The sequence below is a fragment of the Polyergus mexicanus genome, unplaced genomic scaffold (genome assembly GCF_030449975.1).
Source record: "Polyergus mexicanus isolate NDT 795.1 unplaced genomic scaffold, iyPolMexi1.0 SCAF_7, whole genome shotgun sequence".
Lineage (NCBI taxonomy): Eukaryota > Metazoa > Arthropoda > Insecta > Hymenoptera > Formicidae > Polyergus > Polyergus mexicanus.
Window position 1 is genome coordinate 2,342,698 of NW_027223327.1, and position 17,962 is coordinate 2,360,659.

A 17,962-nucleotide genomic window follows, 5' to 3' on the forward strand; every position below is an offset into this window, starting at 1 on the left:
ATGAGAAAATCGACGGACGCGCGACGAGAGCGCTCTTTAAAGCCCATAGTCGATCGATTATGAAAGCGGTTGTCTCTCGATTTCGATCATGTCGCCGGCCACGTAATCGTCGCCCATCTGATTTCAAAAGCGTATAACGATGCTCCATGAATCCATCATGAGATAGCTGACACAATGTATCGTCGTGTCAACGACGATTCGTCGGATGATAATATACAAAGACATTCCGCGAGCGCGAATAAAATAAAAATTTTTTACGAGATCCTACAAAAGATGAAAAGTCTCCATCCTCGATCTAGCATGAACATTATAATAATAATATGTATTATTGTTTGAACTAAACTTCTTTTCTATCGGATATAAAACTTTTCGACGTAAAGAAGATGCTTGGACTTTTCTTACGTTTTCTGTAATTGTCGAAATTATATTTTTCGGAAATATACAATGTTTTGAAAAATTTGTTTTTTCGTTAAAAAATATGCAGGTTAAAATTTTTGCATTAAATATTTACCTTTTTATATTTAATATGTTTATGTGTTAATTTAACATATTGCTGTTATGTTAATTGAATGTTAAATTAAAACAACTGAAAAAAAATGTAAAAATAATACAATGTGGACATACTTTTAATTTTCCAATAGATATGTTTTTTTTATTATCAACAGGATTTATCTGTTTAAATTTACAAAAAAGAAGTTGATTTTATTTTATAATAGGAGTAAGAGTGACTACAGGCTGTCAATAATATTTTTTCCAAAAAATAGTTAATTTTATCATTAAAAATATATTAATTTTACACAAAATTTATTTCAAATTACTATAAAGTTTGCAACCATTTTATGTTAAATTAAAATTTGTGTGGATCGTTTGGGATATATGTTAAATTTAAGCCAAATTTTCAATGTTAAGCAATGCAAGCACATAAAATTGTTTCTTCGCTTTATTTTTTGATACGTTAAAAAAAAACCGCATGAATATAAATGCGATAAGTGCTTACAGTTCAATATCTTGGAACGGTTTGTCGCAGACGGTGCATCTCGTCTCGCCCTCCTCCTCGTCCTCCTTGTCCTCGTCGACGGTTCCGCTGTGCTGCGAAGCTGCAAATAACGAATGAAACGCAGGTTATAAGAATATTCGCGTATTCATCCTTCATTAACGAGTGTAAGTGCGAATGTATGTACGCGAGTGGTCATGGCTCTATAAATTACAACCCCCAGCGAACGATGATACGTGACCCGTCGCGATGCGGGCGAAGATCGAGAATCGCGCGCGAGGAGGGCCACAGAAGCGTGGCGTGACAAGTGGACACACTCGTGAATTGTTCCTGAATTATTAAATCGAAGCGGCGCAGTATCGGTCTGATCTACAAAACGGAGAACCCTCTCGGCGTTCCTACGGGATTCGAGACGATGATTTACTTAACTTCGTAGAACCTGCGGCAATAATTTTCGACGAACGCTCGTGTGTGCTGCGTTAAATATCGCCGACTTTAAATCTCACCACAACACTCGCGTAATTATATCGCCCTTTTCGTCGCGTTGTCAAATTACTCGCGCGTTCGAATTTGTATCTGTCGTTGAACCAGACATTTTCATTAATTATTTATTCGCAAAACTAATTTATAAGCAGGATTTTAACATGAATTATATAATATATCCCGAAGCTCCGGTAATTAAAATTACATAATATCTTAATTATAAATTAATTTGTGGGATAAAAGGGATAAAAATTTCTAATAAATATTGTGATAAAATAATTAATTATTATTAATAAAAATTATTTGCGGCGTTATTTTATAAAATATATTTATCGTCTAGTTAATAATCCCTCTCTCAAATATTGGGAACTCATCTATCACATTTGTAATAAAATTTTACGCTTAAACGTGAGCAAAATGCGTGTGGTCATGATGCAATTCGAGTTATATCCCACTGTCACTCTGTCACATTTACCTTCTTGTAACAAATACGAATCCGACACACAAGCGATCGCGAAGACAATGAACACAATAATATTCTAGTTAGTTGACGATACATCGTCCGGTGATTGCAAACGCAAGCGGGGGTGTTCAGGATCGCTCGCTATTGGCACAAGCGACGTTGGGGACCAGCCAATCGCAGGTGAGTCTCGACAACCCCTCTGCGGGGTTTCACCTCCGAATATCAGAACGCAACGGCTGGTAAAATCAGAAATCCGTGAAGGAGACGAGGTACAGTTATCAATGATTGAACACGCAATTGGCATCGCTGCTATCGTAAAGAGTATCGCTAATACGTGTACAGACTAGTGTCTATCAATCAGTTCTCCCTCATCAAAATTGATTCTGCTTTTATGCAAATATCTCGTAAAATATCATTTCAATATACATAGCGGAAAAATTGAAAAGAGCAAGTTGTAGCGAAAGGTTGAAGAATTTTTTTTTTTTAATTCTTTATCTATTTTATAAATAAATTCTTGAAAGTCTAAGTGTACACGAGTATGATCCAATTTTGAGTTTGAACGATATCCGACCTCCAACGGTTATTTAAATCTGCCGCTACACTTGTTTCCACCATATGGTCGAGTGATGGCCCCCAACGGACCTTCATGGGAACCGGGCACAATCCCCGTACCACCAACTACGCCCAACGCCATACTACCATCTCACCCCCGGCCTTTAGTACGTTAATCGTTCCTCTCTCCACGACTAATTCGTAGCGGCATGCCGTGAATTTAGACAATGAAGGATGCGGCTGACTTCGAGTTCACCCTCGAAACGGTCTCGCTCGAATGCGGTATTCAAAAAAAATAGTCCCAATAAAGAATGAGAATTTTTTTAAATTTTGCTTAGATAAAATAATGGCGTAATTAACTAATAAAAATTATAAATTATCTTTAGATATAAAGAAAGAGGAAATAATCGATCCAAGTATGTTAAGACAAATTGTGGATATGGAAAAATGAAATCTTAAAAATAATTTTTTTTCTGCAAACGGTGTTAATGTCATCATTTTCAAAATGGATTAGATAATAATACATAAATAAAATAACTGAATAGCGAATTTTAGCTACGAATCAAGAAAATTAGATTACAAATGTTACATACGAAATGATGATAATAATACATTTAGCACTTTGCGCTGATATTCTCTTATGATAAATATTTTTCGCATAATTTTACCAAGAAAAAATTCATAATTTGTGAATTAAATAAACCGTGTATATTCTCAAGCGATCGTTCCTCCATGATTAATGAAAACGGTTGAAAGCATTATGTTAATCTACTCGCGTAGAAGGAGCAGGAACAAAGACACGTTGCGGAAAGTCAACAGGTGGGATCGACTGGCAACACCCCCCGCGGTCGAATAGTCAGTTGGTAGTTTCATGGGAAAAAGTAACGGAAATCAATGTTTTTGTCGCATCAAGGATGCGTTTACGATTCCAAAAGAACGAAATTATTAAAATAAATCGATTATTATATCGAAATAAGTTTATTTGTTCATTCATCGCTTTTCTATCAAGATTATCTGAATTATTCCTCACCTCTAATATGTGATTTCCGTTTGACAATAATTGAATCGTGTTTCCACGAAATCATTACAGAAGCAACGATTTTTTTAATACAACAATTCAGAAAAATTGAATATTTTCCCTCCAATAAACTATCGTATTAAATGTTATAAAGAGTTGTTATGTTATATATCAAGAATATCCACACAAATTTGTCTCATTAAATTTTTAAAACAAAGATATGTGAACACAATATATAATTTTTATATATAAAAATAAATATGAAAAGAAATTAATGTGCAATAATATAAATATATATTTAATGCCATCTTTTTTTAATAACATATTTTTAAGAGACAAATTTTGTTATATTACACAAATCAAAATGATTACTTAATCTGCCTTTTATAAATTTACATTAATTGTGTCTTTAAGAAATCATAATTTAAACATTTGTTTAATACACGTAATGTTTAAAACATCTTTTAAACATTAATGTTGAAAATATAATAAACTTATACAACGGAAAATATTTTCTTATTTGTAAAATAAGAATTATTTTTCTCTTATGATATGTCTCTTTTTGCGCTTGATAAATAATCTAATTTACGAAAAAAATTGCACTTTTTTTTTTTTATGAAATAAACCGAAAATCGATATCTGCCAGCATCTTTCTGTAAAAATTTGTCGCACGCGACCGTAGCGATTTCGAACCAAACGTCAAATAAACGTGTCGTTAGTCCGATGAATCAGATGGGGTTGTAACATGTCACACGCACTTCCCTACCTCACCACCCCCTCAGGAAAGAGTGTCGCGTGCCCTTTTGTACGCGGATACCCCTTTTTTTCTCATTCTAACCCGTGCCCTTTTTTTTTCAATCGTCCCTGGGACCAGGTTACGCGCGTGTTAATCGACAATAGTTAGCTATAAATTATCCGCTACCCTAATAGAGCTATCGGAAAACACACCAAATGCGGTATAGATGCAAAAAAAAAAAAAAAGAATGACGATAGAAAAAACAAGCACCGCAAAAAATTACAGTCATAAATCATCGTAATTGCCCGCAAATAATTGCATCTGCCATTTTCCAACTGGATTCATATAGATTCGAAAAAGTAACTGGGAAAAGTCATAATATTATAATATTATAATTGATGTAAGTACATACAAGATCATACGTCTTTATGAGTTAATTAGTTATCTACATAATTAAATATTAACATTATAGCTGAGAGAAACTTTGATGTATACATTTGTTCGCCAATGCGTTACAACTATTAACAATTATTTGTTAAATTTTTCCTTTTGTGGTTTTTCCGAAATAGAAACTTAAGGAGAAAGAGAGAAGTAGAAATCAATTTTATATTTCCATGTTATTAAATTATATTTAATCGTTAAAATAACTTTTTGAATAAATAATTTAACAAATGAAAAAGAATTTATATCTATAAAAAACCGATATTGAAAATAAATCGAATACATTATGCATCCAAGATACATTAATAAAAATTTACATATTTTATATATAATTATTTTCAATAATTATATTTAATAATTATATTATATATATCTCTATCTCCACCTCTCTTTTTCTTTTTTTCTCTCTCTTCACGGAAAAAATGATCTGTCCGAGGGATCGCAGATGCCCCTCGCAAGGGTTGGAACAGAACGTACATCGTTTGTTTGACATCATTATTCCCGTTGCACGCACCAGCTTGTCGGAGATTCCCTTGTAAAAATGGCTTTACTGGATCAACGGTAACGCCAGTACCACCCATATATGCCGTTTACAGGGGGTATAAATCTTTTAATGCGTAAAAGTTTAATAAGTAAAAAAGTAAAAGTCTACTGTGAATCAAGAGAAAATGTATTAATATATATATATATATATATAAGAAATTAATTAAACAACGAAGAAAATAAAGATAAAATTGCGAAAAATTACAATAAATAAGAACAAGTAAGTAAGGTAAAAAAGTAATGTAACACCCTCACGAGATTTATATATTATTGATATAAAACACAGAGAGAGAGAACAGAGAATCGCGTGGGGAATTTTTTTTTTTTTTTTTTTGCGCCATAACCCTCATCTATCCCTATTGTCGCAAATGAGATTCTTAATCTTGAAATTAATTCAGAGCAATTAACATTATCGGTAGGCTCAACTTAATTGCCGCAGTAACTTTTCGCTGCTAAAGCCATTCCATAAAACTGTACCTCCCCTTCTTTTGTACCCTCCCTGCTTCTAACCATGATTCTAGCTGGATATATATATGTATCAAAAGCATATTTTTTCCAAAATAATTTTAAATTATAGTGGAAAAAACGCTGTCATTTTTAGCATATTATTTTTTTATAATAAAAATATAATTTATTTTGTTAAATATAAAAAATATGTACATAATTTTAGTAATAATATATATCAAAATTATTGTCAAGTATATATTTTATTCGTTTGATTATAAGCTATAGATTTCTATTCATCACAAAAGCCTTCTCGAAGATTAAACATCAACTTTTGATTTTTAGAAATCCCTAAGTTAGGAATATCTCTCGTAGATAAACTCCGTACAATAATTGACTTCATTAATAATTGACATTGTCAATGGAAAAAATTAATATTGAGTATATTGGTATCTTTCAGGAAGCGCGAGGAAACCTTAAAGGGGGTCCCGAAATTATGACGAAAAATTGTTGGCGAATTAGTCGTAGACTCTGCGTACTCGGCAGAACTTCGACAATAAGCCCGGTTTTAATTACCGCGACATCTGGGTGTCGCGCATAACCCTCCGAGCTCTACCAAGTCGTCATCCGGATTCTGACCATCGCGCAGAAGTTACAACTAGATAATTGTCGAGGCCCGTAGACGCTACCCTTCTTCGTAAACGCCCCGAAATATATTAACGGCGCAATGGTCCACATAATGAAATCCAACGATTGATCGATTGGCTAAATTAAACGGACAGATTAAAATGGGTATTTCAATTGCTCCAAAATTCCACCGACATACGCTTTATAATATCAATATATTTAAAAAAATAAGGATCTCTCCTACGATAAGAATCGATTTTAGCATTGAAAAAATAAAATATTAGGAAATAATTCAATTAGCAACAAAATATAATTAATAAATTTATCATGATACGAAAAAAGTTATATATAATAATTATATTGTTCGTTATGTATATAACAGCCCCCATAAAAAATATAGTTTTATTTTGCAAACCAAAGTTATTTTCATTGCTCAATATATGTGCAATTTTGACAACTTATGATGCAATTTAGGAATTGCATCTGTTACCTAAGTCGTATTAATTAGAGAAATTTATATATATATATTTTTTTTAAATAATTAAACATTGACAATTTTTTTTATGACAAAGAGAGGAAAGTGTCCATCTTTATAATGACAAACTTAAAAATATATTATCTCAAATATGGTATTTCACAAATATATAATCTTCTTTAAAAAATAATACTAGATTTAAAAAGTAATAAAACAGATTTAGAGAGTCAATCTTCCCGAAATACACACATACATACATTTATATAATGCAACTTTATAAATATATATACTTTCGATATTTTTATTAAAAAAAAAAAAAAAAGAAAAAAGAAACAGAAGAAAATCGTGATCACATATTACGTCCAGATTGTACAGCACGTGCGCGTGTACCTATATATCGATGAACGAGGAGAGATGATTCCGAACAAGAGTCGAAGCGACACGGGGAACGGACGGGCACGGCGACATGTGACTCGGACACGTCTATCTGCAGATAATCAGCGCTTATTACCGGACCGGGGGTTAATCGACGCAACGGTCGACCAGGTGAATCACGCCGGAGTCAAGGGTGCATGACGAGCAGCTCGTGCACACAACGATTCACGATTTACCCTCTGCCCGCCCCCGATTCGTCGTTTCGGAAAACACCTGCCCGCCCCCCTCCTCACCCCTCCACCCCCCCACCCCACCCGTGTACCTTTATTTACGTTCATACTCGTGATCGTACGCGCACGAGCCGCCAAAACATGTGCGATGCGTATCGCGGTGACGTGAAAGTCATAAAGTCGTACGGAAAATAATCGTGAACGCTAATATCGCATAATACTCTTGCCGGCCAACTAAATATTATTTTATCTCCCGTTTTTTTACTATGTCTCTTTTTATCAGACATTATTCTTGAATAATAAATATATTATATCTTGTTTGTTCTTTTATCTTTTAATTATTTTTTTTTATCTTTTTTAAGAATGTCGAATTAATTAATTTATATAAAATAAATATTTTAGATTTATTGTGACTCTTAATTTATTGTATTATGTAAAAAAAAAAAAAAAAAAAAAAAAATACGATTATGTATGTGTCGTGCGATATAATAATGTGAAACTACTTGAAGTATTTTCTACTGTCGATTAGATAAATATATAGATGGACAATAAATATAAAAACGCTTTTATATATATATATATCTTATTCGTTAAAATAACAGTATTATTATCTCGAGCAAATTCTTCTAAGGACACTCACCAGTCTCTCGATCGCTTCTATCCTCGGTTGTATTCTCACCCAGCATGTCCTGCAGCTGAAGCGGCTCCCGAAGACCCAAAAGAAGCTCCTCGCCCGTTACGATGTCGCGAATGGTTTCATACAACATCTATGATCATCAAAATTGATATTTAATAAATGATTAATTCTTTACTCTTTCAACAACAACGAAAATATATTCCAAGTTCATTTTAAAGCTCTTCTTTTTACAGCGCGTTTCGTTTCGTAAGAAGATTAATTCGTTAAGGTTACAACTTGTGTTAAAATTATTCCTTTATCGTTAATATATTAATTATGCGTGCAACATATAATTAATATTAAATATAACTTTTGCAAAATAGCGAATAAATATCAGTGTCATTGAATCTTTCTGTCATTAGATCGATATCTATTGCGGCGTTAAAAATAAAGAAATTAACACAGACATTATAAAAGCAAGCAACAAAATCTATAAAAATATTGATCAAGTAAAGTTGCGCGCGTACACATTTCGATTTTATTAAACAATATCTCTTCTCGCACGCGTATAATCTGCATGAAATTCTATGAAGGTCCGCTATAACATCGGCAAGCCGTGAAACGATCTTTATAGTATCGTCACGGGGCCCCGAAGCATCATTACGACTGCGATTCTGCACTGATAGAGAGAAAGAGAGAGAGAGAGAGAGACAGAGTGAAAGAAAGAGAGAGAGCATCTCTCCCCCATTCCCACAGCGATTGCGAGAGGGCGTATAGGAAGTCAGTGAAACGACCCCGTGGGGTGACTTAATAACTAAACACCCTGTATACATGTAGCTTACGGCGCGCCCACAACATCGCGGATACCATGTGCCACGGTTCACACAAGGGAAGGTTAGAAAAAGATAGAGAGAGAGAGAGAGAGAGAGAGAGAGAGAGAGAGAGCCGAACGGACAGAAGCACGAGCTCGACCCTAAATTGACACCGTGACCTCCATCGTTTCCGCTTATAACGTCTATTCGACGGCCAATCATATGTGAGGATAGTCCCTTCGAGGGTGATTTGACCAAAAATCTGTTTTGTAATGCCTCTTGAGAGACTGAAATATCTGTTTAAAACTAACGCAACTCCGAAGGTTAATCTCGAAGACTAAATAGATTCCGTGATATATCTCTTTTGAGATACACATATATATATATATATATTATAAAGTGTATTTTTTTAAATCGTTTTCTATTTTATTAAAAAATGAATAAAAAAAAATTAATCTCTTTTTTTATCGTAACAATAAATGTATCGCGTTTTTTACAGAAACTCTTTGATGCTTCAACAAGACTTACGCGTATATTACGGGTGAGGATGTATTATGTAAAGTCACTTAAAGGATCTTCTTAGTTTGACGCTCTGAAAATAAAATGATTTTTGGCGAATTTTTTTTTAAGACAAGTATAAAACATATTATTAATTCTAAACTTTGCACGTTTAAATAATATTTCAAGTATATCCTGAATTTTTTTCAAACAAAAATATTTGTTCGTTTCGAAGTTGTAGTAGTTCAACCAGGATACCAAAAAAAAAAAAAATTGTTGTTTATGGCGAGCATGTGATTCCAGCCGTTATAATTATCTGAAATAATAAAACCAAAGGGATTCTTAATCTGTATGAGTGTGAAGAACTAGAATTAAATGAATATTTGCAAAATTCGAATTTTGCGACTTACAAAACTAACCAACTTTTTGATAAAAGACAAAATTTTTTTCTGAGACGCTGCCATTTTTTTATTTTTCAATTTTTTTTTTTCCGAGTTCACGCTTGATAGTCACGCTCATACAGATTAAAAATCATGTTGGTTTTTTTATTTCAGATGACTGTAACGGTTCGCCACAAACAACAAATTTTTTTGAGACACCCTGATTGAACTATACTACAACTCCGAAAGAAACAAATATTTTTGTTTGAAAAAACTTCAGGATATACTTGAAATGTTATTTAATAAAAGTGCAAAGTTTAGAATTAATATGTTTTATACTTTTCTTTAAAAAAAATTCCCAAAATTGCCTTATTTTCAATGTATCAAATTAGGAAGACCCTTTAATGGATGATCAAATATGCGGAAAATAACGTAAAAACTTTGTACACACTAATAAGCGTCTCAACAATCGATAACATATGCGGAATAAATTGGAACTCTATTTGACGCCGAGTATAATTATTGTTTCCTATTAACTGCAACTGTCGATCGAGTGCCAGTTGCGTATAAATGCTCGCTAAATAAAGGATGCGTGAGTCAGAGAGAATAATAATCGCCAAATGTCTAAAAAGAGGATCATTTTGTTCTAAACATAAACAATAGTTTTCTAACCTTTTCGTCCTATTGACAACGTAACGTGATGTCGAAAATTGTCAAAAGATTGAACGGAGAATTTATTCATCATTTTATAATATCGTAAAACAAAGTCGTTTTTGATAAACAATTTACATTTAGTATTCTTGAATTATTACGCTAATAACAAATATTCCCGGCAGTCAAATCAATATAATTTTAATAATCACTCGTACATGTCACTTGGATAGGAGAAACGATCGCGAGAGGATTTTTTTATTGTTTCAATTTTTTTATTATTGAATTTTTTATTATTGAATCTGTATTACCTGACCGCCGTTGAGCACGTAACGCATGTTTACCGCGTGTGGATTAGCAGTACTTCGAATGTATTTCAGCCAATTGTTCGTCTCGTGAGATGCGTCCAACCAGCCTCTCACTCCGCTGTCCGCTATGCAAATCTGCAAGAAAAAATATAGTATCAATCGTATATATAAAAATATCTAATTACAATAATATTATAAGGATAGAATAAAAAATTTCAAATGACCGTCAAATATCTTATTTAAATTACTTCTTATATTACATAAAATTAATTATTATGTAATTAATTAATTATTTAGCTAATTCGCTCAAGGCTTATCGCAGGAAGACATCTTCGTCAATGAATACAGACATATTATATCGCAATATTATTATATACGATAGTGCAATGTTTATTTTAATGACAATATAAAGTCGTATCTGGAATACTTTTTACATATTTGTATTAAAAATTGCGCGACTTGATTTTTCCATTCTAGCTCGATTGTGGGCGATACCTAAAGTCGCTCGCGATCGCGAAATTACTTTTCACGATATCGACGCACGTGGGTAAAACGGCGCGTAAGCACTGTACACTTCCGCCGTTCTCGGATTCGGAACATTGCGTTTAACGGACTGTCACCCTCTCATCGCATCTGCCCCGGCGACTTCTCTCCGCTCCAGCATCCACCGCAACATCCAGGAGAGGCGTCCCTGCTTTTAGGGCGAGACAAGTGATTTTTTTCAATTGTCTAGCGCGAGCGGGCCTCTCGACGCCCCGCGACGCTTGACCGACCATGCGTCCCACCCCCGATGCGTCGGCGTCGTTCCTGGACACCCCATTTGCCAACGGGAAGCTACACAGACATTCTCCTCGTCACCCTCGTCTCACGCGGTAAACACATTTTGCACTTCTACCGCGGACCTTGTTGTCCCCGGCCATTTACGAGAAAATATTTCCACCGTAAGCCATTGTATCTATCAAACGAGATAATTTGGAACTCTTGTATTCTTGTTATCGAACGAGATTCAAGTATCGTTAAACGGGCAGAATACGAAGAATGTCTACAATATTCATAATATTATTATCGCTTGCAATTTTAAATCGTAAAATGCGGTATTATATGTAAACGAATATGATAGCACTATTATTTTATATGTGTGTTATTTAAATTTATGTCTGCTTTAGACGATTTATAGTCAAATAAAATTCCAGATAGAATTATATTGATGTCAAACGGTAGAAGAAAAAAACATTTGAAGAAATATAATAAAATACGAGAAATATACAAATACACAATATATTAGAAAATATAATATATAAAATTATAAATAAAATCTCTTGAATTTTAAATATTTGACGAGATTTATAAATCCTCTACAATGAACTTTATCGAACTTAAGATATTATTCATTAGAAAAGAATGCAATAATAATTAAACATATATATCATTACATAAATTGAATAAATGATTAAAGCTTTTTATTATTATAATGTTATTAATTATGATTTATAATTACAGATTTAATGTCATATTTATGATAATGGCGTTCTTAATAAATACTCAAAATTAGAAATCCTAAATTGAGGATAATATTATATACTTTTTGTTTATAAAAATGACGAATAATCTCGATAAACAAATTTTTAATAAAATATTAATAGAAACATATTTCTCTGCGGAAACAAATAAAGGACGGCTGATAAGATCGAGATGATGTTGAAAAATTTGTCCCCGCATTTTTCAAAAGTTCATCAAGGTTATATCTGGTTATGATATTTGGAATGGTGCGCAGGCTGACACCACCTGCTGGTCGTAAGTGTAACTAGGTGTGTGCCCGTAAAAATCAATGAATCTCTCGCAGGTGGATACGCGTTGGTTCCACAGGTAAATAATCCCGGTCAGAGTGCGCTTTAAGTGACGGGAAAATATTTCTTCACTGAGAGCTTTAAGGATCCCGCAGGTCCAGGGATAATCCTTGCCCGCGGTCTTCTCCAAAGACACCGAATAAACCGCAAGAATTTGTTATGCTCCGACACTTTTCAGGCGCTCTTCCCTTTCACTCGCAAGTTCCATACTTTTTCCCCGATTCATATTTTGATCTTCATCTTCCTATTCTATTGTGTAAGCCCTTCATTTCATTTTCATCTTAATCTTTACTTCGTGAGAATCTCTATTTTTACTGTTACTTTTAGTGTTTTATGTGTCCTTTCTTATGAAATATTTTGCAGAAAGTTTATTTTTTTTATTATCGTTTTTTCTTTAATGCTACAATTATTCTCTTGTCTAATGCCGCTATTCTTAATTTTTGATATACACTCGGAGAAATAGAAATATATATTTATTTAGAATCCATATCATAACCCTTGATAAGAATTCTATTCTCGTTATTTAATAGAAAATACAAATTTATATAAAAATGAAGTCGTGAAGCTGTGATAAAACTTTATAAATTCACTTAAATCGGTAAATTTGAAATTAATTAAACTAATTAAATTAATGATTTTGCGAAAAAAATATATACATTAGCATCTATCAAAAAGAAAATAAATAAATAATAAATCGGAATGTGAGCAAAGATTAATATGTTACTTCCACAGTATCATGTCTCTCACAACGTGTTAATCCAGGTAGTGCAGTCGAGAAACTCGTAATAGTCTACAATAGCCCAATAGGAAACAGGACAGTTTGGTAAAAGAACGATGAAAAGGAATCAAGGCGGCACGATTCCTCGATGATCATAATGGCTATTTTGCTACCGGGGACCATTAAGGTGAGTTTCTAGAAGACGGGCACGAACCGGCCGTTCTATACAATAGGACTCGCTAGCTTACACGACAGATTAGGATCTGTTCGCGGAGTCTCACCTACGACAATGATGAGCCAACTGATTCATTGGCGTCGCAGCGGATTTTTCCGCGAGGGATGCCGGATTATTTATAAAGAGAAAAAATTGCTACCAACACAAGACATATTTAATGAAGGGGGAAGTGCCATAGGGAACACATTGTCCATTTTGTTATATAAAATAAAATAAAAAAGAACTTAATTTAATTTTATTTTATATTTTTAAAGAAGGTATTTTGTATGTAATGTTTTTTTTTTTTTTTTTTTTTTTAATTGAGAAAAATTGAAAGCCACGCTGATGACAAAATAATGATAACGAATTCCAAGAAAATAAGAAACTCGTGTGTGTCTCACAATATTAATATAAATTCCGATAGAGAAAGTGATGTGGATATTATTAAATGTAACAGAGAATCACACGTATTTATGAGATACTCGCAAAACTCTTCGGTTACGCGCGACGGAAAGTCACCGACCGCGTTTTCCGACATTTGTCGAGGAAAATTGAGACGCGGACATTATAGAGGACAGAAAGAGAGATTCGTCACTGGCTTTAACGACCCAGCGGGAAGTTTTGCCGGCTTTGTCGGCATACGCGCGGACATGTGCTAACAATTCGTAGGACAGATTTGTCTGGCCGTGAATATCTCCCATGATCGTAGCCGCGCCATTCTGACGCGAAACGGAAAAAAATTATAACGCTGAGAATTGTGGCCCAGAATATCTTATAATGGGCCGTTATATCCGATATATCGCAATGAAGATTTTTATAATTTCAAAAATCTCGCACATTCTCCCCTGCCCCCTCCCCCCGCCCCTCACTCCTTTCCCTCCTCCTCATCCCAAAGGAGATAAAAATATTATATCTATTAAATATAAATATTATATTAAAAGTTCATATTGAATAATAAGAATGCACGTGTAAAATTATAATAGCGGAAAAAGTGAGAATTAAAATTCTTATTCCTTTAGATCTTTAGAATGACGTTCCGAGAATTTCACGAGTCGAATTTTTTCGAACCAGCATTAAGCGTTAAACGCGAATAAACATTCGGCGAAGCTATCTCTCGGCGAAAGGAGATTTTCAGCAAGGAAGGAGGAAAAATCGGATAAGTAACGACCTGGGGCTACGATGGACATCCTGTCCATCTCGGATGATCCACAGGACACACGATCGGTGGATCCTCTCGGCATGGGGTCACGCAAAAGACTTGTCCCCGTTTCACAAAACGCGCGCGTCTCTTTCTCTTTGTAACCTCACACCTCCAACAAAACGAAAGCCTACGAAAGGTTTTTCCGCGTCGCTTAGGTCTTACCGAAAATATCCCACACGAAGAAAGAAGCTGCCAGACAAGATTCTCGTTCTCAATGGTCCCTCATAATCGGCGACACGCCGGCATCGTATTGTCGAAACCTCGAGCGATTCATCGAGACGAGGAAAATAATACGCTATCGATCGCGACATATCGTCGAGATCTAACGGAAATTTATATATCTGCTTCCCCCTCCCCCCACCCTCCCCCCGACATATGTGCATATATCGTGAAAACTTGGTCTACAAATATATATATATATATATATCCAATTTTGCACGATCGATTATTTACACTTGTAAAACAATAAATAAATTCCCGTTACATTTAAGTTTTTCCCTAAGTTTTCTGAATTTTATAAAAAATATTATATGTAAAAATTATTTTATAAAGTTTATATTTAATAAAGATTATTATATTAAATTATATAATATAAAAGTATTTAGATAACATTTTCATTGTATCTATAAATTCTATTTTTATTCGATCATTATATATTTAATATTATATATTTATAATTATTTATAAATAAATAAATAAATATATATATATATATATAATTTAAGTAAAGCTGATAGAGGGTGATGTTCTTAATTTCGACCAAACAAATAAATTTGTATGAATGTGTTTTTGACAAAAGATTATAAAAGACACATGTATGTATATTACAGGCAACTGTGTTGAAAGCTTTCTATACAGATAAAACAGAAAGTGTCCTCGATTATGGCAACGACTGGCAAAAGTTATGAATAAAGCGGATCGATAGTAAATGATAGCTCCATGATGGCGGACGCAAAAATGCTTTTAGCTGACACAGCGTGTCCTCCCTCTCTCATACGCAGAAAATCCATCTGGCAACTTGACCGATTCGCAGAGATTAGTGTCGGCGCCATTTTCCGGACAAAACTTTCATCGAGAGATTATGAAAGTTCTAGAATTATATCATGGATCGTAATAAAATATAATTATTTAATAAATAATAATTAATTATAAATATCTAAAATAAATATAAATATCTAATAAATATAAATATCTAATAAATAATAAATAATTATAAATATCTAATATGTAAAGCGTTACAATTTATCGACAACAATCCTTAAAAATATGCAAATACGAGCCTCGATTGATATCGAGCGCGGAAAATAGAAGATCGATTACGCGAATAAATAAGAATTGACGACGAATAAATAACAGGCACGCAACAAGCTTGAATAAATGAATCTGTTCCTTTGTACGTCGATAACTCTTTATTTATTTATTTTTTTTTTAAGGCGTTTATTATCAAAAACACCGCAATATTCGAACGAAATAATTGATCACGGTTATTAATATCGACTTGCCAGGCAATAAACGCGTATCCATCATGGGAGGCAACAGGAGCGAGTAAGCGAGATTATGATCGTGCGACATACAACAATGGCGTATCGAATTTCATTTTCATCCCCTTTCCATGAGAGAAGAGGCATAAGAAGAGAGGGAGATCAAAAAGGAGAGATCGTCTCTCGTAAACATCAACTGCGTCACAACGCACCGGCGAATTTCCCAGAGTCGCGGACGCATTTTCGAGAAATTCATCGAGCCGGCTCTCGACGGGGGTGAGCGAAACGGTCAATTATCATCCCCTAAATAACGGAGCTGTTTACGAGTTTAGGCATCACGTAGCGCCGGCGCGATCCTTACGACCGAGCGAGACATTAGGCCCGGCGACATCTTTGCTTAATTTCCACTTGGTATCGCGAGCAAGAGAGAGAGAGAGAGAGAGAGAGAGAGAGAGGAACCCGCTAGTCTTAATTAACGCTTGATTAATCCCAAGGAATCGCATCCCTGCATCCCTCGAGTTGGCGCGATTTTCGCGTAACAAAGTCTAATCCAACCCTGATGAAAATTGCAAACTCCTTTTTTCTCCGAAATCAACGACGATTATTCTGAACTTTCTCTCTCTCTCTCTCTAGCAAGATTACGCAAATTTGACGTGTTAATTGCTTTAATGATTCGTTCTCGCTCGATTAGAATTCATCGATAACGAGTACGCCTTTGTTCGCTTTCGTGCGTTTCGACTGTGAAATTATGCTATTTCGCGACACGTTCGAATAATTACATCGCCTCATTTGTACGTATCAGCGTATTACGTCAAATGGGTGACGCATTATTTAGAAAACTGCATTTTCTAAAAAGCAACTACTCTGGATAAATGATTCTTTGTATCTAGATAATAATTATAGTTTTCGAGTATATATATATATACAGTGGACTTGGATTTCTCATTGATAATACGTACCTGAAAAAAAATTATACATATGCATTAAATCTATAAAAAGATTATAGATGTACATTATATATAATTTTGTATACAATTGTAATATATGTTATAGACAAAAAAATTATGTATATAGAAAATATTATTAGTACCTTTAAGCATATTGACGTTTAATTGTAAAAACCTTATAATTTAAAATGCTTGATTTTAAAATAAAAACAAAACTTAATTTTTTTTATTTATAAAAATATCTCAGCTCGAAACTACTATATGTTGTAGACTATAAAATAACCAGAAAGAAGAGAATACAAAAAAATAATGAATGGATGCAAATATATGCATTAAAGTAAAATATGAAAAATGTATAAACAAATAAAAATTTAATAAAAAATTCATATGAATATACAACTTATGTACTTTTTTTTTATAATAAATGAATTGAATCATTCGTATTAATAAATAAAGTAATATGTAATATAATTTATTAATAAAATTAAGATTTAAAAAAAAAAAATTAAAATTTATTTAAATATTTTAAGACTATAAAAGAGTTAAATAGATATTTTAGAAATATAAAAAATTTTTAAATTATGTAAATATAATTATTTATAATGCAAAAAAAATGCACACGTACAATTGGGTAAGATTTTACATAATAATTATCTCATTTTCCTAATCTCTTTATTCCAAGATCACCCTTTCAAATAACCACGAAGAATTCCGGCCGTTTAAACGTCCAACGTCTGTTCGCCACCGACATTTTCTCCTCGATCGCATGTTTCTCTACTCGTTTCTCTACTTGACCCACTTGACTCGCGGCGGGAAAGTAATGCAAGTAATGACAGAGCAAGCGGTGCCCTCCGACCCGTGTCTAACACGCAGCAGATGCCACCCCCGATATACACACGCGCTCGCCT

At 33.6% G+C, this 17,962-nt stretch overlaps 1 protein-coding gene across 3 annotated transcripts in view; it reads right to left on the reverse strand.

Moving 5' to 3' along the window:
* The window catches only part of LOC138934856 (transcription factor hamlet), an 88,783-nt gene that overhangs the window by 4,681 nt on the left and 66,140 nt on the right, over positions 1-17,962 (reverse strand). For all 3 annotated transcript variants that reach the window (XM_070298986.1, XM_070298985.1, XM_070298984.1), the window contains exons 4-6: positions 10,650-10,781; positions 8,022-8,148; positions 998-1,097 (exon numbers count right to left, since the gene is read on the reverse strand). In XM_070298986.1, the coding sequence (XP_070155087.1) occupies positions 998-1,097; positions 8,022-8,148; positions 10,650-10,781 (359 nt within the window). The remainder of the gene's footprint in view (positions 1-997; positions 1,098-8,021; positions 8,149-10,649; positions 10,782-17,962) is intronic.